Source organism: Panthera leo, chromosome B2 (genome assembly GCF_018350215.1).
Source record: "Panthera leo isolate Ple1 chromosome B2, P.leo_Ple1_pat1.1, whole genome shotgun sequence".
Taxonomy (NCBI): domain Eukaryota; kingdom Metazoa; phylum Chordata; class Mammalia; order Carnivora; family Felidae; genus Panthera; species Panthera leo.
The window spans coordinates 138,929,359-138,952,877 of record NC_056683.1 but is presented as its reverse complement, the minus strand read 5'-3'; the positions used below and the strand labels follow the sequence as shown (position 1 = coordinate 138,952,877).

Genomic DNA, 23,519 nt, shown 5'->3' with positions numbered 1-23,519 from the left:
AGCCCAAGGCCCACAGGAGCAGCCGCAGACACCCTCCAGCGCCCCCTCAGGGCCAGGTCAGACTACGGGGTGGGAGCTAAGATGCATTCAAGGTGATCCAATTTCTCTATGGGGGGCCTCTCCTCTTAGTGATACAATCCCTAAACAGAAAACTCTAGGGGCGCCTGGGTGGCTCAGTCCGTTAAGCATCCGACTTCTGACTTCGGCTCAGGTCATGACCTCACAGGTCGTGAGTTCGAGTCCTGTGACAGGCTCTGTGCAGACAGCTCAGAGCCTGGGGCCTGCTTCAGGTTCTGTGTCTCCCTCTCTCCCTGCCCCTCCGTCGCTCATGCGCGTGTGCTCTCACTCACACTTTCTCTCAGACGTTAAAAAAAAAAAAACCTCTAGAAAAAAACAGCCTGAGGTTTTTAGATTTATCAAAATGGTACAAAAAGGATGAGGAATCACTCACACTGTTTTCTAGACCACAGGGTTCTCTTTCCAAAGGCAGAAGGAACGTACACTGTAAAATTCAACGTGAGCTTATGTCACAGGAGAGCCCTTACCTTACACGGAAATGTAAAGATGAACCTAATAAACGAGGGCACAGAAATGCACCGAGGTAGCACACGACAATCACCAGTGACGGGACAGACGAGTGCCTGCTGACTGCAGGTGGCCACGATTTAGTGCAAAGGGCAGAAAGCAGGCCTGCATTTTGGAAAGTAGCTCCTCATGGAGATTACTACGAACATACGTGCATAGATTTTCTAAAAATGGAATGATATATATCACAAATGCAGTGTTAACCAAGATATTTTTATCCTTTGGCTCATTTCAATTTTCCCTTTTACAGTGGTTTAATTTTTTAAGTATTTTTAATGAATGGACTCCTTTCCTGTCACTTTAAAAAACTGATCTGCGGTTGCAAAGGCTCGGAGGGTTCTGTTTCTACGGACACGGTGATGAACAGACGACACAGTCACTCCGCTCGCAGGGCCCCAAGGCTGGCTGGGCGCGCTCTGAGCGAGCAATGCGCGATGACTGGTGCCCAAAGAGTAGGTCCTGCGGAGACAGAACAGAGACCTGCCCGGGTCGGAGCGAACCCTGACCCCACGCACTCACGGACAAACAAGTTCTCTGAACCACACCAAGTTTGGGGCCAGAAGGAGCACGGAGCGCGCCAGCAACTGCAGGCCAGTACAGCGTGGCCAGACGGTCACGGCCAGGCAGGGGGCTGGACCTCAGGGGCGGGCAGGGTGACGTGCCGTGACACAGTGGCAATCCCTGCCACCTTACGGGGGATGGCAAGGTAGCGGTCGTGGTGGCACTGAAGACTGGGGAGCGTGCACCCCGCGAGGCAGCCCATCACCCCCGTGCCCCTTTGCATCACCCCGCTGTACGGGCAAAGCTCAGGCCAAGGGCCTCAGAGCATGCGCTGGACCGAGATTTCCAGAACAGTTACTCTGCCCAAGACTGGAGGCTTAAGCACACAGGCTCTGGAGATGCAACCCCGGCCAGGGCGGCTCCCAGCTGTGTGGCCGTGACTGATCCCCCCTGGACTCAGGGTACTCGCCTGGAAAGCAGGGATCACGTCATAGGGTCCTGGTGACCAGTCAATGAGGTAAAGCGTAAAAATACTTAGCACAGTACGAGGGATAAAGACCAGGGTTCAATAAAAGTGAACATCTGCACAGGGAGTTGAACTGGCCAAGTTTTGCTATTGTCAGGAGTACAGAAGAATACACGTCCTCTGAATCCCCTGAAGGAAGGGCCACATAAACCACACTTCACGACGGCAGCACTGTCTTGTGGAGCCTCTGCCAGACACGCTCTGCTCTAGGTGCTGAGGGTGCAGCCCTGACCCCCCAACATGAAAACCTGGACCTTCCTGAGGAGGAGGAGGAGGAGGAGGAGGAGGAGGAGGAGGAGGAGTCGGAGTCGGGGGAAGGGCAGAGAGAGGCGTGAGGATCACGGAGGAGGAAGAGGGAGGCAGGGGACACACAGCATTTCCCACCTACAGAAGGGCTCCGGGAAACCAAACAGGGCCACCCAGACAGCCCGGCAGGGCCTGCAGCTTCCACAGCCGGTGGAGGAGAAGCCAAGTTTGTGCAAACATCCCAGGACAGGCGGGCGGCACATCTGTGTGACACGTGCGTGCACCAAGAGTAGAAACCCAGTGCGGGCGGCACTCGTGAGGGCAGAGCCCGCGGAGAGACTGGGGCTCCCAGGCAGTGGCTTCCAGGGGACAGAGCCCTGCCCCAGAGACACTGCTGCCTTCTGCTCCGTTTCCTCATTTAACAGGAATGAGTACGATGTGCGGTCTCTGCCAAGGACGTCTCAAGGGCTAGGGCAGCACCCCTACCCCAACCGGGCACCCGCTGCACATAAACTCCGGGGCATGTCAATATCACCCATAAGCAGTTTACACAGAACGGCTCATCCGATCTAATATATCCTGGCCGGGCACTGCGTTTTCGCTTTCCCATTTTTCACCCAGAAAGCAAGCTATGGGTTACGTCCGATGTACAGTTAAAACTGCTCATCAAGGCAGATGCATGTGGGCCAGGACTTCTTGACTTCTAAATGCAAAAATACGGAGCGGGTGGGGGCGCCTGGATGGCTCAGTCAGTTGGGTGTCTGACTTCGGCTCATGTCATGATCTCGCGGTTCGTTGAGTTCGAGCCCCACATCGGGCTCTGTGCTGACAGCTCAGAGCCTGGAGCCTGCTTCAGATTCTGTCTCTCTCTCTCTCTCTCTCTCTCTACCCCATGCCTCCTCACATTCTGTCTCTGTCTCTCTCTCAAAAACAAACATTAAAAAAATTAATTAAAAAGTTTTAAATTTAATTAAAATTTATTTTTTTTTATTTTATTTAAAAAATAAAAGAGACTTCAATAACCCCATTCCAAACAGACAGGTGAAGGAAGGGTGGATGGATCATCAGAACAAAGGTCAGCAAACTAAGGCCATTGGGCCAACCTAGCCCTCCATCCACTGCTGTAGATCAAGTTTTATTAGCACTCAGCCACGTTCATTCACCTGTCCATCATCTATGGCTGCTTCTACCCTGAAATGCCTCAGATATTTACTATCTGACCCTTCACCGGGAAAGTTTGCCAACTCCTGATATAGAGAGATGCACCCAGATCAAAAGATTCTTCTGAAATCAGCCTTAATTGAAACTCAACATACCCTATAAAACTATTCTGAAAATTTTTAGTGAGTCAAGTATAAATTTAAAAAATGACTTCGATGTTATTTTTGAACAGTACATGACATCTTAATTCACGTGCAACATAAACCCTCTTACATCCTATGCTTTCAACTGTGTTCCAAAACACAACAAAACACCTGCATGGTCGCCTGGCTCAGGTGCAGGGCTCTGAAAAAGGACTCAAATTCTCTTACTGGCTTTTGCTTTATTTTGTGTTGCTTTTCGATGGCTGAGATGTTTTCCTGTTTGCCTTTCCTGTGACTTGGGGCATTTAGACCTGAATTTAAATTCTTTCTGTGACTGTAGCATTTAACATTATTTCTAAATATGTTTATCTGGTTAAAGAAGTCTCTAAACCAATGCCTTTCAGCGAATTTTTTTTTTTTTTTTTTTTTTTTGGAAAATACATACTTAACGAGGAGTTGTTTCCTACCAATACTGCCCTCACCCACATTCCCACCCAGAAGTACTGATTACTGGCTCAGTTCCACTTCTAGTCTCTTCCTTCAGTATTCTGTCACAGCCTACTTTCATTCTGGCAATCACATAAATTAGTTTAAACTTGTGTATCTACCCTAACTCTTCCTTCAGTGGTTAAGGTCTTCACCGAACATTCTAGTCGGTTTCTGTGTTTCCTGCCTGTTTTCCCAAACACAACATTTCCATTCGAGAGCTAGGTCTCTGACTTTATTCTTGGCAACTGATAATATATTATTGAAGCAGTTTTTGCAGGAAAGGTCTTTAAGTGTTACATATTCTGAGGATTTCCCGAGTAGAGATTTTTTTTCTCTATCACTGGATTTGAAGGAAAAAAAAAATGCATCAGTATAAACGCCAATTGTAATCACAGTCTTGACCAACTAAAGCTTTGATAAATTCGTCAGCTGCCAATTTTCCAGGCAAGTCAAGTCTACATGATAAATGAAAGAGGACAATGCAGCTGAATCCTGAGAGAGGGACATCGCACACATTCGGGGTTGACGGTTTAGGCTGGTGTCTGGCTTTGCCGGGGACAGTTCTTGCCCAGCAACCTAAGACCAGACTCTCCCCCAGCTGAGGCCTCTCCCCTCTTCTGGGGTTCCCTAAAAAAGTTATTTTCTTTCCGGTTGCCATCTACATGGGTTCCTGGTTGCCTAACCTAGAAGAAGAAGTAGGGTAGCACCTGGTTCCTAGCTGCCGACCAGGCCCTCAGCTGTGCAAGCAGTTCTAAGGGGCTCAGTAAACTGTAACGTGGTTGCACCCACTCCGGCACATTCCTTGAGCACCTTAGCTTCCAGACCGCCTTAGGGTTGCATCCCCAAGTTGTATCATCTGGTTGGCTTGCTCTATCTTCTTTTGGACCATTAGCCTCGGGTCTGCCTACTTTCAGAGGCCCGTGTCCACAAGGGTGTGTGGGGGGGGGGGGGGGAGGGGTTGCAGGGGGCCTCACGGCAACGCAGACGAACAGAGCCGAAGGTAAGTAGTCCCCCTAACGCTCTTTTACTTAGCACCCCTTGCAGTTTACAAAACTATTTCTCAGGCATGACTCCTTGTTAATTTCGCCTCCTTGAAACTGTCACAGAAGATCTAGTCTTGTTCTTTTTAACAAATGAGGATATAGGAACTCGGGGGGGAGGCAACTTCCTGGAAGCCCACCCACCAGCAAGTGAGGGAGGCCGCAGCACGCGGGTCCCATGGCCGCTCCACTTCCCGCCTGGCCCAGCCATAGCAAATGAGGACGCAAACATCGACTTTCTATCCCACCTTGGCACAGCAACAGATGAAATCCTTCTCGTGAATCCCATCTCTGAGATACCCCGCTCTCCAAATGTAAACTGCAAATATGCTGTCTGGGATAGCCTTGGCCATGGGGAGAGAGTCCACGACAGGCAACAGCAATAACACTCAGCCACTGAGTGAAGGGCGCACCAAAGAGCCAGCGTGCTTGCTGCTGCCCTGGAACACTCTCTCTTTCTGGGACAGGCAGAAGGGAGTATGTGCGCTGGCTTGGCAGAACGAAGGGGGCTACTGCCTGCGGGAATTTGATACAGACAAATTGTGAATTCTTAAAAAGCTTTCTGGTGCACTAAAACTTCACCAACTACGATCTCTTACTGCACAGCAAACCAGGCGGCTGCCTGGACTGAGCGGCATCACAGGACCCCCACCATAGCTTCAGGAGGAAAGCAGCCAGCTCTTGTCACACGCTCCAGCGGCTGGTGCCTTTGTGACCCTTTAACAGCGACATGGACCTCTACCGACTGCTGTTTCAGCAGGTTGCATGGGTCAAGGATGACCCTTAGTCTCTTATGAAGAATGGTGTGGGGGGTAGGGAGGGAGGGTCCAGGCATCATGACTTACCTGAAACCCACCACATAAATCCCTTTTGTGCTTACGAAGGCCTGGATTTTCAGTTCTAATACTTGGCTGAAAATGATACTTGGAATCTGGTTTCTAAAACAAGTGTAGCTTTTGGAAGAAAAATCGTAAAAAATATAAAAGGTAAATTACCTGTTAATACACTGACCACCTTTCTCAGGCATGGATATTGCCAAATGCTACGTGCCCTGAGTGAGCACAGACACAACCCACTTGCCACCCCCCCTTTTTTTTTTGCTAGATGTAATAAGCAGCCTTATAATCAAGTCCGTCACATTACTCTGGATTGTATCTTATTGACAGGGCCTCAAATGAATCATCTCATATGGAACACTGTCTGCCTCATGCACATTTATCTGAGACCTTACCATCAACCAATCTCTAAACTCTAACACTGAATAAATAATAGAAATGAGGTAATAAAATTCAAACTAGAACAACAATTACTTTTGATAAACAGTTTGGCAAATTTTAATTTTTTTTAATGTTTATTTATCTCTGAGAGAGAGAGAGAGAGAGAGAGAGAGAGAGAGAGAGAGGAAGGGAATGTGTGCAAGCCAGAGTGTGAGCAAGGGAGGGACAGAGAGAGGGAGACACAGAATCCGAAGCAGGCTCCAGGCTCCGAGCTGTCAGCACAGAGCCGGACACGGGGCTTGAACCCACAAACTGCAAGATCGTGCCTGAGCCCAACCAACTGAGCCACCAGGTGCCCTGACAGTTCTGCAATTTGATCAAACTTCTAGAAAATGCAAGTCAATCAATCCTAAGTAACCATAGCCCTGTCCCCCTGGGCGAGACCCCAAGCTGATGGCCTAAGGAAACGTACATGGACAGGCGGGAGCCCAAGCAAAACCAGAAGATGCCAGAGATAACGTGACCACGACAGAATATAAATTGAAAACGTTTTTTTTTTTTAAAGCCTCAGACATAGAAAATTGATTTTAAATCTCACCTGAGATTACTGGTTTGATAATCATCTCTCCATTTTGGAAACTAATCCATAAAATCATGTGTTCAAGATCTCGCCAGGCAACTCAGAGGTGAGCGAGGACAGCCTGTCCCACCCTGGTGCCTGGAACAGCAGGCTGATGCTAGTCTTCTCATCTGACCACCCCTTGTGCCAGAGCGGAATGAACCGTGAAGGAACTGGATTCTAGAAAATCCCAAACCCAACTCGAGGTAGCAAGGCGGCAGGACTCGAGTGACACCACGCTTGTGGTTTCCGAGCGGTTGGCGCTGGAACCCCCAGCCGCTGCAAATGCCAGGCCAGGACCTTCTAAGCTACTGCACATCTAAGAGCTTCCTCATCTGACATCTGTGTTCTGAAAACACAAGAGAACTTGGATGGCAGAAAAAAAAAAAAAAAATCAGTATGAAGGAAGGTGAGTCATGGAGGAGGAGGGATGCATTCATTGGAGGCTGAATAAACAAAAAAGGGAGAAGGAGGCGTGACAACAAACAGAAGAATGGAGAGGACAAAAGACAGATCGGGGGCGCCTTGAAAACCACGCCTTCGGTTTCTCCCGTCTCCCACATTAGTGACGAATATACTTTGTTGCCTGGTCCTTCGTGTTATTATCAAGAATAGCAGGAGACTGATCTGCGAAATGAATAATCCAAGCTTTCCTCTGGGCAGTTAGAGGCCGTTGAGGGGGTGAAGTGTTCCCAGCAGGGTCCCCCAAAACCTCTCCCCCCTCAGCGCCTGGCCCCTACCACAGTGGGACTAAGTCATCTCTGAGCGGACACTACAGAGGAAATTGCAAAATGACTCACAACTTCTCAGAACTTTTCCAACAAGCAAAAGCAGCTACCGTGTGGGGCTGGGACATTATCAAAAGGTGAGAATCTGCTGTAAGTAACAAAGGCGCGAAAAGAAAGCACAGAGACTCAGACACATTTGCGTTCGTGCAGCACAAGCGAGGTCCTCACCGGACTGCAGCGTCTCACACACAAGACACATAACGAAGGCATAACAGGACGTCTCGGGCCTCTCACCAATGACTGACATGTGGGAATGCCTTTCTGGAGGAGATCCCAACAAATGATTAAACAAGTAGGTGACGTTATGCCAACCCCCATTCTTGGTAAATACTGAAGGTAAGACAGGTAAGCCTCGTGGTGCCCCAAGAATGGGCAGCCAAAATTAGATAACTGTGGCTCTTATTCCTTCCAAAGACAAGGAAAGCGGTGAGCAGCATGCCTTCGCAGGCTGGCTGACGTGACGGGGTCAAGGTGAAGTTCCTTCGGTGCCCTTGGGGAAACCACGGGATCCTCTGCTGTCTGATCATGCCCTGAACTAGGCATGTAACCACCCCCCTGGTCCCACAGACAGCTGTTGATTTTTTACTAAAGCGAGTTCCACAAAATGTTGGCTTGGGGGTCAAGATCTAAATTTATGCCTCCCCCCACAAAAAAAAATCACATTTTTTCACTAATTACAAAAAACGAACTCCTGAAATGTTAGAACACCAGCACATAATGTTGCGATTGGTATTCACCACTGTAGGGATGTCTAACCAGCACATTCAATGCCCTCCTTGGTCTCAGCCTCACAGTTTTTGCCACCTGGGGTGGGGTGGTTGTTATGTAATGTTCCTCAAGGTCTCTCAGCACAGAGATAACGAGGCATTAATATTGCCAAGCCTGCCTCACCAACCAGACCTGAAGATAAAGACAGAGTTCAAAATGCCACTTGACTAAAGAAACACAGTGCTTCTCATTCTGTAACTACCTGATAATTAAGTCTGTAATGTTAATGATGTTGAGTCAAGACAGAAGCTACATTACTCAGAGGCTCACCGAAGTCAGAATCATGAACCTAGAGCCCACAGAGTCCTAAGGGGGGAAATCTGTGGACGAGAGTCATAAGATGAGCGAACTCCCCAGAAGTGCACACGGGTGGCTTCTCAAGGACAAGAGCGATTTCCTGAGGGTCCATCACTTTTGTCAGCTGCTCAACGATCCGCCCCAAGTAATTTTTCTCAACCAGGTTAAGAGAGGAAAAGCGTAGCGTGGACGTGGGAATAAAGCCCCTAACCATCCTCAACTTTACTTTCCGTTACTTTAAACCTCCAGACATCTTACAGGTTTTAACTTGAGTTACTGCGAAAAGGACAATGTAATTAACCAGTGTTAATTCTAACTGGGTTCTTCTAGAATCTATTTTTCTTTTAAGCGTTTCTCTGTGTTGAGGAGGAGAAAAGGCTGTATCAAGCAAAAGACTGCTTCAGATCAGGTGCTGAGGCAGACAGACAGACAGAGCCAGGATGGGCCTCCACAGCTGATAGACCTACCCGCCAGGACACAGATGTAAGGAGTCTGATGACCTCTCCAAGGAAAAAGGATTGCCACGTGAGACTTGGGGCCAACCCCACGTGCTCTTCTTCTGAGACCAGCCAAGTCCAGAGGGCCTCCCCTGAGAACATGCAGGAGTCTGCAAATGGTGATGATTGAAAGCAGGGTTTGGCCTGAGACTCTCTGCTCAGACTCCCTGCTTTCTTCTCCTCCAAAATGGGGGATAAAGGGCGCCTGGGTGGCTCAGCAGTCAAGCGTCTGATTCTTGATTTTGGCTCAGGTCATGATCTCACAGTTCGTGAGTTTGAGCCCTGCATCAGGGTCTGTGCTGACAATGTGGAGCCTGCTGGGGATTCTCTCTCTCCCTCTCTCTCTCTGCCCCTACCCTGCGTGCTTGCTCACTCTCTCTCTCTCTCAAAACAAATAAACAAACTTAAAAAGGGGGGAGATTATTCTGAAATTATTCTGTCTCCAATCCAGGAAGCCTAGAAGGAAAAGAAAGATGGAGAAACGGACAGCTGAACACCATGGAGGCAGAGGATGAAGGCAAAGGAACGGGACAACCTGTCCTCCGTGACCATATCCAAGAGCGTATGACCCGCTCTGCAACCACCATGGGCCACAGGGAACCTGCCACCCACCGCAGTCCTGGCAGGCCAGGCCCAAGGGGAGGTTCCCAGGAGCACGGCTGCGGGTCCCTTTCCGCCACCCAAGATACAGGGAAGCAGGCTGGCTGCTCTTTGGACATGGGCCTTTGCTTGCCTCGGAAAGGTCGAACACACCCTCTTACGGTCTCCTCTCGGAGAGGATGGGGGCAAACTCCCAGCCCCCGCTGTTTAAGGAGAGGAAGGGCAGGGAGAGGTCTGCACCAGAAACCAATGTGGCGAGCCAGGGTCATGTCTGCAGCACGCAAGCCCATGAGGGGGCCTGCGGCTCTGGGGAGTCTCGAGGCACCTTCCTGTGAGTCACGGACCCGGCAGCGTGAGGAAGGGGTGTAATTATCGCTTCAGCACTGGGGCTGCTTCCGCCGCCAGTTCATTCCAGAGCCACTTCTACCCGACCAGCCCACCCGCCCGCGGGCTGATTCTCACTGCGGCACGGGCATGGCCTCCTAGCAACTTCCTCCTCCTTCCTCCCTCCCTGTGCGACTCCCAGGGTGACTCCCCGGGACAACGCTTTCTTGTTCCCATTAAGACCGGGACGAAAGGTGAAGTCTGGAGGAGAATGAGGAAGCAGGGGCCTGAGAGAGGCAGGAAGGAAAGGGCTGGGGGTGGGAGGTGGTAAACAGGAAGAGAAAGGAAGGAAGAGTCTGGAAGTGAAACCAGTCACATTAACGAGAAGGGAGGGGGAAGACAGAGACTAAACAGCCTCACTGGAGTCAGGTGCCGTTGTGCCCACAGCACAGATGCCGGGACAGAAGAGCAAGAGGGGCGTGGCCAGCCCCAGGCCAACCTCCAGAGAGAGCTAACATCCTACAGCCTGGCTTCCAGACCAGCTTCCTGGGTTCCACACAGCCTGCTGCCTGAACGAACGTACTCTAGGCCAACACAGGGCACGCAAGTATGGCTCCCTGTGGCCCCCACACCCCGGCCAAGCCTCACCCGACAGGCAGCCTTGGCCCCTGAGCTTCCAGGGTCTCCCTGGCCAAGGCCCAGACAGCCGAGTGCTCATTGGACGCCACCATGTTGCTGGCTCCAGTGAGCCCACAGCTCTGCCAATGGCAACGGCCGCCTTCCTACTTCCCAGTTTGCTGGCTGGTGCCCAGCGACACACTGGCCCAGCACAAACCCCTTTAGGACCCACCCACCGCCTCCCCCCGCCACGATGGCAGCTGGCAGCTTGTGGCAGAGAGTGGGGAGAAGTCAACACCAGCAAGATTTCTTCCCACTGCCTACTTGTTGACCCCACTGTTTGTCCTGTGACCCCCTGGACGAGCTCTCCCGGCCCCAACTGCCTGCCATGAAGCCACTGGGTCAGAGGGTTCACTTCTGGTTCTCGATGCCACCCCACTTCCGGCTGCCGGCCTCCCACTGTCAGCCTCCCTGCACCCTGAGCTGGGACTGGATTTTCTTTCTTTCTTCCTCTCCCTCTCTCCCTCTCTCCCCTCTCTCTCTCTTTCTCTCTCTCACATCCAACACTGAGGGTGACATCTCTAACGGCTGAATAGAGCACATAAGTGATCCCTGGCAACAAAGACGACAGGGCTCTTGTGTGTTTCATGCGGCAGGGATGTCCCTTCCCGCCACACCCAGGGAAAGAGTTGGCATCTTCATGACGTACCAGCCCTAATGATCAGAACAGACCAAGAGCAGGGTGTTAATACCCTGGAGCTAGAAAGATAGTCAACCAAAAAAAGCCAATGGGCGCTAGAGAGATCAAATGGCCTCTTAGACTCCCAAGAAAACTAAGCATAGTTGCTTCCAACAAATCCACCAAGTTGCCAAGTCCCGGCCAAACGGATGTATGGTGTCAGAAACGCAGAACAGTGTGTTTGACAGCTGGGCAGAAAACTCAGCTCAACTTGACCCTTTTTAGCCTGTACCCTTGGCACCTCTCTATGCCCTGAAGAGACACCTCTCCTCCAAAAGGCCCGAGTTTGTAAGACCTCCTGGACGGGCCGTGCCTCGGGCTTCACTTAGCCTCGCGGTATTCACGGCCCACTCCCGCTGAAGAGAAAGGCAGACCTAACATATACTATTTTGTTGAATCATTTGAAGCCTAGCACTCTGAGTAAGAAACGCCAGCTCAAAGGTGGGCGGGCTTCGTCTTTGTGCAAGTGACAGACAGCTAAGAGGACCCAGCTGCCAAGCCCTCGGTTTCCAATTCTTTTCTATCTCCTAGCACAGCTCAACGGGATGTGACCACCCGACACTCGCTTCGGGAAGTCCGGGTAGCAGCTGAGATGGGCAAGTGGCGTGCGAGGCGCACAGAATGAGAGAGCATTCCGAACCCCGTACGTGCCTGAGACACAGCAGGAAGGACCCCTTAGCCTAACAATCTCTCACACGTGTGCCGTGATGGTGCAGAATCCACTCAACAACACAGGGCTGGTGGCATTGTTATTTTTGCCCACGAGTGAGGACACAGAGGCAGAGAACGGTTGGGTCCCTTGCCCCGGGTCATGCAGCGGTACAGCCTGGTGGACCGGAATGTAGAGTCAGGTTTCCAACCATCAGGTCTGGTACCACTGCCTGCCTGGATTTATTCTCTGTGCAAGATGATCGTCTCCCCACTGGAGACCGTCAGACCCCAAGTCATTTTCGGGGACGATGGGCCTTGCTTGGAAGATGCTATCATTCTGTTCGTTCATATGGGGATTATGTCAGGTAACGTGCATTTAGAAAGAGGTACGTTCAGTTCTTTAAAAAAGGTGATGATCATCCTAATCCACTGAATAGTCACCATGTAGAAAGACCACAACTTATAAATAAATTATACTTTAATTTCACTTTTTAACTAAAACATCTCTTGAAATAATGCAAGAGACTCAAAGGAAAGTAAGAAAGATGTACAACTCGAGAGTGCTAGAAAACAAATCATGTGTTGTCCAATAACCTTTTCCGCTAGCCTCTCAGATAGGCAAGCTCCTAAAAGGAATTCATGCAAAAAACTCAAAAGGTTAAGCTAAGTGGGTGAGCAGGCCTTAAATATTAAATGCAAATTATGTTCCTGCTGCATTGTGAAACCCAACCATTAGTGCATGTCCCTTTTTTCCCACCTTGCACAAATGAAAGGACACAATAGACCTTGAGCATTATTAAATTGCAAAGAGGACAACACAGTCGTCACGCTGTGTATCTGCAGATTCCCAAATGCTCTCTGTTCTATCAACACAACGCCTACGAACTGCAAAAATAATCACTGTCAAAGCTGCACTAGGTGATTACATAAAATTCTTCTAAAAGGCTGGGGAAAAAAATATATTTAATCAGGAATAACTAAAGTCAAAACTCCGCTTACCTCACAGAAAATGGTTTCAGTTTTGTGGATTTTCTTGTACAGAGTGAAGTCCAATACGAGCAGTGTGCTTTGCTCCAAGGAAATCTCACAAAGCATAAAATTATTTACCGTCCTTAAATTATTCCTGTCTCTTGTCAGGCGGATTTTACAGAGCAAATATGTGGAATTTCCGGGCTTTCTGACATGATTCAAAAGGACAAAACTACTTCGGATATCCACTGAAAAACCCTTGCCACATAGGAACGAGAAGGGAAAAGTCGACGATGCCACGGAAACCCTAGAACCCTAAAGAAATTTCCGCATCCTTAGCTGTAAAGAGTGTTTCAAGATTACAGTCAGGATCCCTTCTGGAAAGAAAGGCATGTCTGCTCATCCGCCTACCAATCTATAGACATGTTAGACTAAAATCAACTTTCAAGACAGAGAAAAAGGAAAGCATGCAAGCGAGCCCACACTTGGATCAGAATCCACCCCCTGAGATCAAAGCCCTCGCTTACTTACACGCTGTGCATCGGAAGGAAAAGTTCAAAGAAACCTGCTCCCTCTGGGAGAAGCGATTGCATCTACGGTCTGCCTGCCGTTGGGAAATGAGGAAGAGGCACGTTCTCTCCCTCTGCTCTCTCCCTCCCAAACTGTTGTTCCAAGTCACATTCGCAAGGACGTCCTAGCGCCACCAAGCTCTTCCTCCGAGGCAGCGCTGCCGGCTGGGGAAGCTCACCCCCCTTCTTCTAGATTCCCACCCCGTGCCCAGCCTGCAGGCTCTGGGCAGACGCCGGGTTAGGGCACACTCAGAGCCCACGGAGCCGCAAAGTACCACAGTTTCAGAGTCAGCTCAGAGAGAGGGAAACGGGACACAGGCAGTATTTCTGCAGGGACTGCTTAACACACCTCAAGCTCCCAGAACAACCCAGAAACTCTCTCAACCCCCTCACCCAAAGAGAAACTGTTTATTCCTTTCAAAATCCAAACTATTACAACAGTGCAGGCTAATTGCTAACAATGCTAGGGGGGGAAAAAAGGAGCCCCCACACGGGAGAGGTTGACAAGGGCACACAAAGAGCTGTGACAGTAATAGGCACCCTTGAAGAGAAAGAAGGCAATCAATTATGAACCATTTGTAGAAATTGTGGGGCTGTCAAAAGCCCCACTTACAGCTGTGCTTCATCAAGCCAGGCTGCACTTGCTTTTCAAGGGAAATTATTCCTTATTTCAAGGTCTAGAATAGTATTAGTAAAATATCCCAAACAACTCGGGTTCAACCAGGGTCTAATCTGAAAAGAAGTTAATGACCCCTGAGAAGACTCGAGGGGCCAGAGCGGGAAGCCAGGGAGACAGAGGCTGGTCTCCTCTCTGGAGATCGACCACCTCCCGTGGGCACTCGTGGGACAGGCCTGGGCCACGCCCAAAAGATCCACACCCAATGTGTGGACACACATCGCAGAACTCTACAACCACCACTGGAAAACAGAAAAAGACTGCTTTCAGACATAACCTGATGTTCCCAGGGGGCTGAAAATATGAATACAGAAGATGGTGTCTTTTAGTTCTCAAATTCAAAACTTTCTTTTCACTAATACACATCACAATGGTTACTTTTGATGGTCACCCGAGGGACAAAGAACGTGTGAACTAAGGAACTGCCAGGCATTTCACTAGGACTGTTGAGAAATGTACTGAAATCCATTGTGACAGACCGGTAGAGGGGCTTCAGATCTGACAAAGGAAAGACGATGGTTACTCCAGGCTTGAAACCCATTGACAGCAAGGCTCCCCACGATCATATTCTTTCGATATTGTTTTCTTCTGCGTTCTTCGCTTTCTCCTTTAACCACGTTAGCAATGACAACCAAGCTCAGATAGCTCCAGTTTCAAGCTGAACCACAGCTTTCCTCCTTTTCCTAAAATTTCTACCTAATGTGCCGATGTTCGTTTGGTAAATGCTCTGTTTGGCTGTGACCGGCGTTGTTAACTGACAGAGTTGGGAATAGCCTCCACGCGGGTAACTTTTGCGTATTTATGTTATGGAACCTTAAAATAAAATTTGAAAAAAGAACTTAATTTCCTTCTTAAGAACTTGAATATGGAACTCAAGTAGACTGCAACAGAGAGGAAATCATTATCCCTCGTGGTGTTAAGTGATTTCTCCCAAGCTGCCACACTGTGCCAGCACCCCTCAGGCACACTTACCTTAAATAGACGGCCTGGCTTCTAAAGCGTTTCAGAAATATTTGGGGTGTGTGTGTGTGTGTGCGTGTGTGTGTGTGTGTGTGTGTGTGTGTGTGTGTGTGTGTTTATTTACAAATTTTAGCCAAAGCGATCGAAACACTTCCAGTTGGTGCTCTGGGGGGCATTACTTAAAAAAAATAATAACTTAGCTATAATTTCGGGTTCCCAAAAGTAAATAACTCACTAGAGACAGAACAGAGACCTAAGACTAAAAATGTGGACAATTTCAGGCTAGAAGAAACTGCGTCCTGGAGGCACAGCCAGACCAGAACACGCACCTGAGGGTTTTATGGAAGGAATCGGAAAGAAGAGAGACTTCAAAGGAGGTGAATCAGGAATGGGGGCCCAGTGCAAGGAGGGTGAGAGGAAGAAGAGGCGGGAGGTGAGAGCCCATCACCTGAAGCGGGCAGGCTCCAACCCGACCCCCTTTTCCACAGTGACCATCACCAAAGGGTGTGCCACATGGCTGTTCCCCAAAGGGATTGGCCCTAGTAGTAGTAGTCTAACTGAGCAGACCGTACGTAAGTTTTATTTCAATACTTGCCATAGCTTATATAGCTCCATTCTTATTTCACATGTAAGACAAAAGCAAGAATTTGAAAAGAGGGTTATGTCAAAATCAACTAAAACTGGACTACGTATTAAAACAGATCATGTCAATTGGACCATATTTGAAAGGATGTCTATGAACAACTGAAAACGTAGGAGGGGCGCCTGGGTGGCTCGGCTGGTTAAGCATCCCACTCTTGATTTCTACTCAGGCCATGATCCCAGGGTTGTGAGACTGAGCCTCAGCATACAGCCTACTTAAGGTTCTGTCTCTCCCTCTTCCTCTGCTCCTCCCCTGTGCACACGTGCGCTCTCGCTCTCTCTCTCTCTCTCTCTCTCTCACACACACACACAAATGTAGGAAAGGCATGGAATATGACAAGTGTCAGCGAGGATACAGAGAAATTAGAACCCTCATGCATGGTGCCCGTCAGTGTCATGGAAAATGGTGCAGCCCTGAAGAACACAGGTGGGCTGTTCCTCAAAAGGCTAAACAGAATGACCAGGCGACCTAGCAATTCCACTCCTGGATGTATATCCAAAAGAACTGAAAACAAGGATTCAGACAGATATTTGTATACCAATCTTCACTGCAGCATTATTCATAAGAGTCAAACAGTGGAAACAAGCCACATGTTTGCCAACAGATGAACAAATACACAAAATGCAGCATTTACGACAATGGAATATAATTCAGCCTTCAAAAGAAGTGAAATTCTGACACCTGGTACATGATGAACTTGAAAACATGCTAAGTGAAATAAACCAGACACAAAAGGACAAATAATGTATGGTCACACTCATACGAGGGACTTAGAACAGGCAAATGATGCAGGAAATGAAATCGAGGCAACGTGGGGTCAGTGTTGGCGGTGGGGGGTGTGGAAGCTGTGAATGGGAGATATGGTCTAATGGGTGCAGAGTTTCTGTTTGGCCTGATGCAAAAGTTCTGAAATGGGTAATGGTAATGGCTGCCCCATATTGTGACCTTATGTAAGTAACACCACTGCAGTGTGCACTGAGAAATGGTTAAAATAAGGGTATTTGGGTGGCCCAGTTGGTTAAGCATCCACCCAACTTCAGCTCAGGTCATGATCTCATAGTTGATCAGTTCAAGCCCCACATCGGGCTCCATGCTGACAGCTCAGAGCCTGGAGCCTGCTTGAGATTCTGTATCTCCCTCTCTCTCTGCCCCTCTCCCATTCTCTCTCTCTCTCTCTCTCTCTCTCTCAAAAATAAACATTAAAAATGGTTAAAATACAAAAGCTTATGCTTATATATATATTTTACCACAACAAAGTGACAATATTACAAAAATAATTTATCTTTGGCCAAAAAAAAAAAAAAGTAGGAAAGAAATGAGACTCATTAAACATGACTTTCAGAAAGCCTGAGCTTCGGTTTCCTTTGTCAGTCTGTCCTAACGTACTTCACTTCGACTAAATAAGGAAACTATTTCCCTTAAGGCAAAAACAGACGTTTGCTTCAGGTGGTGGACCTAGGGATCGGATAACCCTATGTTGTTTCCCCACCTCAGGTGGAGGTGGGAATTCACCCTTGTCGGCCGGGTCCCTCTCTTAAGATTTGGGACAGCATCTTACCCCGAACGTCTGCCCCGTTTTCTCCCCGTGGGGAACCTGGGCCAGGGCACCATCAGTCTGACTCCTTTTCAGGCCAGTTGTGATGTCAGGGACGTTGCTGAAATCTGCATAGAAAGTGACAAAACACACATAAAAGTGAGTTGGCCCTTTGCAGAGAATAATAACGGCTGGTGTAAGGGTTCAGATAAACAAAGAGATGAAAGGAAAAAGCAACCAACAGCCTAGCAGGCAGCGCACAGCCGTGAGCCTTAACGACACAAGCTGGTCTTCTGAAACGGACCTGGGCTGTCACTAACGAAGCAGCAACATCTCCTGCCACTTTCAGTCAAAGGTGACCAATGACCAATCAAAACAGTGACTTAGGGGCACCCGGGTGACCTTGTCAGTTGAGCGTCTGACTTCGGTTCAGGTCGTGATCCTGCCGTTCGTGAGTTCGAGCCGTGCATCGGGCTCAATGCTGTCAGCACAGAGCCTGCTTCGGATCCTGTCCTGCTCTCTCTGCCCCTCCCCAATATGCTCTCTCAAAAATAAAGAAACATTAAAAAAAAAAAAACAGTGACTTAAATGCCTTGTCACTCTGCCTATTTCTGTGTAAACAGTACTTCACTAAGCTCTGACCTTGAGTAATTTATTTGGACCAAAAATCAAACACCAGTGATCATTGTTGGTACTTTCCTATTTTTGGCAAAGTGAGGGCAAAATCACCAGGATTATCTTGGGAAACCAATGATACAGTATCACAGACTCTTATTACACCCCAAAACTTGCTCATTGGAAAGCTTAATTCTTCTTTTTCTGACATCAATTACAATTTTATCCTGAATTGAAAGTCCCATAAGGAACAGCAAAACTTTGTCAACTTCCAGAGTAATGATCAGGAAGTAATATCAAAGGTAAGGAGAGCTTGCACTTTGCCAACCTACAGCCATACACACCTGCCAAGCCCAATTCTTTCCAATGGCTCTCAAATTAACAAATTTAAGAAGGACAGAGAGACTAGTCTTTGTCAAAATAGAACACAGGTTTCCATTCTAACTCTTGTATTTGGTAGATTGTCCCCTCAAACAGGTGAAGCCAGATGGTTTCTGATCCCAGCTACAACAAGATGTCACTGATCTTAAACCTGTCTGAGGTGATCTAGGCTGACCAGGCATAGATAGATGTTGACAAAGAATCCATCCGGCATGATGGGAGCCAGGACACTCGTCTCTAGGAGATCTTTAGAAGCTATGGGAGCCCTAGAAAATTGGCGAAACTCATGCATAGGAATGCTGGTCCATGATCCATGCTGATATAACCAGCCAGTACACAGGCACTTGCTTCTAAGACAAGAGGAGACCTAAAGAAAATATCTGAACGGTCTACAGAATTCTGGAGCTCTAATTTCTTCTTCCTTTTACCTCTTCCAAAATTCGAACCCTACCCAGAAAAGAACCAGATAGCTCAAGTCACACTTATTTTTGGAGTCAGTTAGCCTGGCTAAGGCAGTGCTGATCACAGATGCAGGAGACATCCCTGGGAAAATTTCAGGCAGCAGTGACAGGTGGGGATGCTCGGGTTTGTTCCTTCCAGCCCCCTAACACCACACCGCAGAGGCAGTCCAGGCACCAGCAGGCGGACTGCATGGGAAGCAAGATTGGTCCCTGAGCCAAAAGGAGCCCAAAGTTCCTCCCTCACTGCCTCATTATGCTGCTGTGTGCACCTGTGTTTAAGGGAGACCAACCGACAAGAACCACAAAAAACAGCCAGTGTTCCTGGTGTATTTAGCACAAACGTACCTTTTCATCCATCCGTTCAACATTCCCTTTTTGAGCACTTCCTGTTTCCCAGGCACTGTGCTAGGTGCTAGGGATACAAAAATGAAGGAGATGCGATCACTATGCTTAAGGTGAGCTTCCAGCCCTGGAGGAGGTGATGCGTTACACGTGATATGAGGAAAGTCCACACGGTGGGGACAGTCAGGAAGTTAATTCTGCAAAAGACCCTGAAAGATTTAATAGCAAAGGAAACTCTGCGTAAGCAGAGTCTTTAAATCTTGGAGGTATCTATTTGTCCTTAAGGCTGATCATGACCAGTGAGCAGTGGGGAGAGAGGGTTCCAGGAGCAGGAGGCAGCTGAGTAAAGGGAAATCACAGGAAGAGCCCAGCACCGTGTGGAAATGTGTTGAGCGTGACTGCAGTGGAGAAGGGGGGAGGGTGCCCTGTGACAGAGGGGTTGACAGAGGGCAAGCCTTTGGGAGAAAAACAGTCAGAAAGTCACAGCCACACTACAGGTACGAGGTAGAAAGACCCAAATGAGCTCAATATTCAATAGAGGAAGAGCAAAGAAAGGAAGCGGACACAGAAATCTGAGCAGGTAGACCCCACGGGTGTCCTCTTTGCTGCCTGTTTCACATAAGGAGATCTGGAAAGGAGAGAGCGCAGGACCTGGTTTTATGCCTCAGGTGACAGGATGGACGGGCAACAGGAAGGGTCGGAGTAGAACTCATGAGCTTAGCTGTGGCAGCTCTGAGTCTGAGATGCATGTGGGCCGTCCAGCGGGAGACGGTCAGGAGTCCGGCCGTCCAGGAAAGTCCACGTGGGAATGTGGGTCTGGAGTCATCAGGTGGTAGCCGGCAGTGAAGCTACGGGCAGAGCGAGGCATGAAGGAGACCAAGGAGAGAACCCCAGTAAGGCCAATCAGAGCGTGTGGGGGAAAAGAGGCCCTCAGAGGACACACCTCTCTTCATTCAGAAATAACAGAGGAGCGTAAGGAGACTAAGAAGGAGCAACGTGACAGAAGCCATACGGTGTAATAGCACCTTAGCTAGGCAAGAGGATCGGGTCGCCATTACTGCTGCCTTTACCTCGTAAATAAGGAGTGTCAGCATCCCCAAAGAGTTGTATCAAGCACAAGAATGAGGACAAAATCAAGACGTTTATTCATGATGAAGAGGTCTACAGCACCTGCTACGTAGCAGGTATGTCCTAAGTGCTGGGGGTACAAAGACGAAGGAGACCTCGAGTCCCCCGAAGATCTCAGACGCGGCACGGGCATAAGGAGCCTGGAGGAGCCAGATGGATGCTGGGGAAAATGACACGGCTGGTGTCAAAAGTGGGTGTCAAGTGAATCCTGAGTCATCTGTTCAACATATTCACCAAACTTCAGAACTGAAACGCTGAACACTCCCGAAGCTTTGCACCTCTCACAAAGGCAAAACGGTTACCCTTTCTGAGGTCAAAACTCCGCCCACCTCAGGAAACAAGGCTTTGCTGTGCATCGGTGAGGCTCCCCTATCACCCTTGGTCCCTCAGAGAGCCACTGGAAACATCTTAGATCCTCTGTGAGGCACGAGCACAGACAGACTGGATCTCGGGAACCAACTCCCACTGAGGCTGGCCCCGGGGATCTGAGCGGTGGAAGCAGTTCTGGACGGCTCCTGAGTAAGACAGGAAGCCTCAGAGCTGTTACACCACCCAAATTTCACAGAGGCGGGATGGTATCCGGGCAGAAATCGAGTCTCTGCAGCGACCGACTCCTGTCCCTACCCACTGGCAACGCACCGATGCTGTCCCGGACACAAGGCACAGGGGAAACCAAGCTGGAGGGCCCACAGGTTCGGACCCCAGCTCGGGGAGCCTCAAGTTTCGCCAAGATCTGTATCCCCATAAAAACTAGTGTGCCCTTGGTGTTCGAGAGGAGAAATGAGAACAAAGTAAGCCTTGGGAGAAGAGCAGGCCGGGCTCTTCAAAAAAGAAAAAACAAAAAAAGTGCAGGCCAGTAAAATGCGAATGCTTACTTACAAAGCTGTTTTAAACAGGCGCCGCACTGACATCCTGTCCTAGGTGCCAAGTGCCTACGTGTAGCCCACTTATAGTCCGCCCACGTCCTGAGCACCAGCTGCCAAAGTGAGTAAATATATCCTTCCCGTCCCAACCGGAAAACTGGCCTCTCACCTTGGGACAGCCTCCTGGTGTGGCTGTACTCGCCAGGACACGTGTTAGGGCACTTTTCCCCTAAAACAGTAGGCCCGTGCCTCCCGCCCCGCTCATGCTCAGCACACTCCAATTCGGAAGTTCAGACCTGCTCCGGAAATCTCGGGCAGCCAAGATGATTATAAATGATGAAGAATAGCAAAATCATAAATTCAAGTCAAGATCTCTCTTTGTATCTGGTAAATACACCCTATCTCTCTCATCTTATTCGTCGTGGAAATTAACGATTTGGGCTGAGGGCAGGCCACGTGACACATCTAACATGCAACACGACGGACGGGGCCTTCGACATGGCGGGTGCGTGACAGAGCTGCAACCACCCGGGCCATACGTTTGGACCTGCTCGTTCCATTTAGGTCCTCCCTCATCGGATGGCTGCTGAGCTCTGCACACCCCCCTGGGTACCAGGTGTGTACCAGTACCCTGGGTACCAGGTACTACGTCAGGTGCCGTGCGTGAGACCAGCCTCAGACATCTCCCTCCTCCAAAAACAAACATATCTCAAGAGTGACGACACACGAGGCAGGCTCTCCTGGAAGGTGACCGACCGTCCCCGCCCTCCCGTTCCCTATGGACAACCAAGGAAACGTAAGGGTCCAGGTGGGAGACATCTAATAACCCAGTGTCTTCCTGTCCTGTGTGGCAGCAGAGACCCTGCTGGTACCACTGTCAGCCAAGCAGCTGGGAATCCCAAGCCCTTTACAACTACAGAGCCAAAACTGTGTTCAAGAATCATCCTGGGGATCAACTTAAAAACAGAAATGTCAGGAAACGCTAATGTTAAGGTTGCCTTGCCCACACAGCTGGTAGTGTGAATTCAAATCCAATGTAACCCAGCTAATAGGCAGGAGAGCGGGCTTTGCCGTTTATTTCCCCCATGGCCACAGGAAGCGCCAGGCCATACGGGTGCTGATGCGGCAGGCACGTGGAGTGGGAAGTCTGTGGGACTGGATGCCACTGGGAAGCCTGGGAAGGGCTCGGGCTCATGGCGGTGTCCCCGCCGGTCTCCCGTCTGCCGCTACCGCTCAGGAACTCTCGCTGTGCTTGCTCAGCAGGCAGCCTGGACGTCTGGTTCACCGAGCCGGACCATCTCATAAACCTGGTCTTGCTGGCTGCCTGCTCCTCCTTACTCAACCAGGTGGAGCAAGGGAAGAGACAAGAAGTTGTTCCCAGTCCCAGGACAGCCACCCAGGTGGCAGAGCCACCAGGCAGCTTCTGCTGCGAGGAGGGCGGGCGAGGCACACTGCCCGCAGTAGCCAGGAGTGGCCTCCAGAAGACGGACAACTGGCCCCTGGGAAAGAATGATCCAGAACCCCCCATGGCAAAGGCTGGGAATGCCACTTGCGTTCTAACAAACAGCCACTATTTGAGACACTGAGCTAAAATCGCAAGATGATAGCAAACCCCGAGGCTCCAAACAAGAAACCAGAATGTTTTCGCCTGTGAGCTACAATCAGACCTTTTGGATAAACTGATGGAGGTAGTCCTACCATCAGGGAACATGCTTCTGGTTTGTGGGCTAAGAATTCGTTAGAAGTACACTGAAAGAAGAGGCAACGGGAATGGAAATCATTTTTAAACGATGCTTTCTCGTGCTTTGAAGCACGCACTGTCATGCAGCTTCTCAGTTATCACATCCAAAGCCCCTCTTTCAATACTATCCTGAAATAACAACATTCATACATAATATAATCTACCTCAACAGGCAGTTTCACAAAAAGCAATATCATGCCCTAATGGTAACACGAGGAAAAAAAAAAATGGAAAGGAATTTGCCATTTTTAAAAATGTGTGTTTCCATATGAAAATGCTTGGTTGCAACCACTCTAGAAGCCTGTCCAGCATCCGCACTGCAAAGAATCACAGTATCTCAGCTTCATCACAGACCCAAGCCAGTGCAGTGCACCTTGGTAGATTCAAATGCATAAGAGGTGCTGCCATCAGTGATCGGATTTTCCAAATCGATCAAAGCTTTTGGCCAAGCTCTGACCAAATAAAGGACAAACTTCCCTTGGTTTACTGGTCTGCTGCATGTCTAGAAATTTCCAAGTAGCCTACAGATGTGGGGAAATAAATACTTTGCGTTCATTTGTAAAATGAAGCCAGTTCTTGGCTCAGCTAATTACACAAGTATTTCACCTACACGAATATCCCGGGGAAAAATTCTGCAGTGTGAGAAATTCACTCGAACATGCAGGACATCCAGCAACCACGCCCCCCGACCACTAAATGCTATGTTCCTTCCATTCATTAGGAAAACCAAAACGAATCCCTAAACTTCCAAAATGTCACTGATGGGCAGTGCGCCCGCCCCTGCCGAGAACCATCTCTGCTTCTCCCTGTTGCCAGGTCTATAACCTC

The 23,519-nt window shown here is 49.2% G+C and overlaps 1 protein-coding gene across 7 annotated transcripts in view; it reads right to left on the bottom strand.

Annotated features, from left to right (window-relative positions):
- TIAM2 (TIAM Rac1 associated GEF 2) overlaps window positions 1-23,519 on the bottom strand; it is a 189,600-nt gene that overhangs the window by 21,924 nt on the left and 144,157 nt on the right. For 6 of the 7 annotated variants that reach the window (XR_006202907.1, XR_006202908.1, XM_042940125.1 and 3 more), the window contains one exon: window positions 17,185-17,288. Coding sequence is in view for 4 of the 7 variants with exons in the window: in XM_042940125.1 (XP_042796059.1) it covers window positions 17,185-17,288 (104 nt within the window). In the remaining 3 variants the exon portion in view is untranslated. Of the gene's footprint in view, window positions 1-6,506; window positions 6,890-17,184; window positions 17,289-23,519 lie in introns of those variants that run through there. The other variant, XM_042940129.1, reaches the window with a different exon arrangement.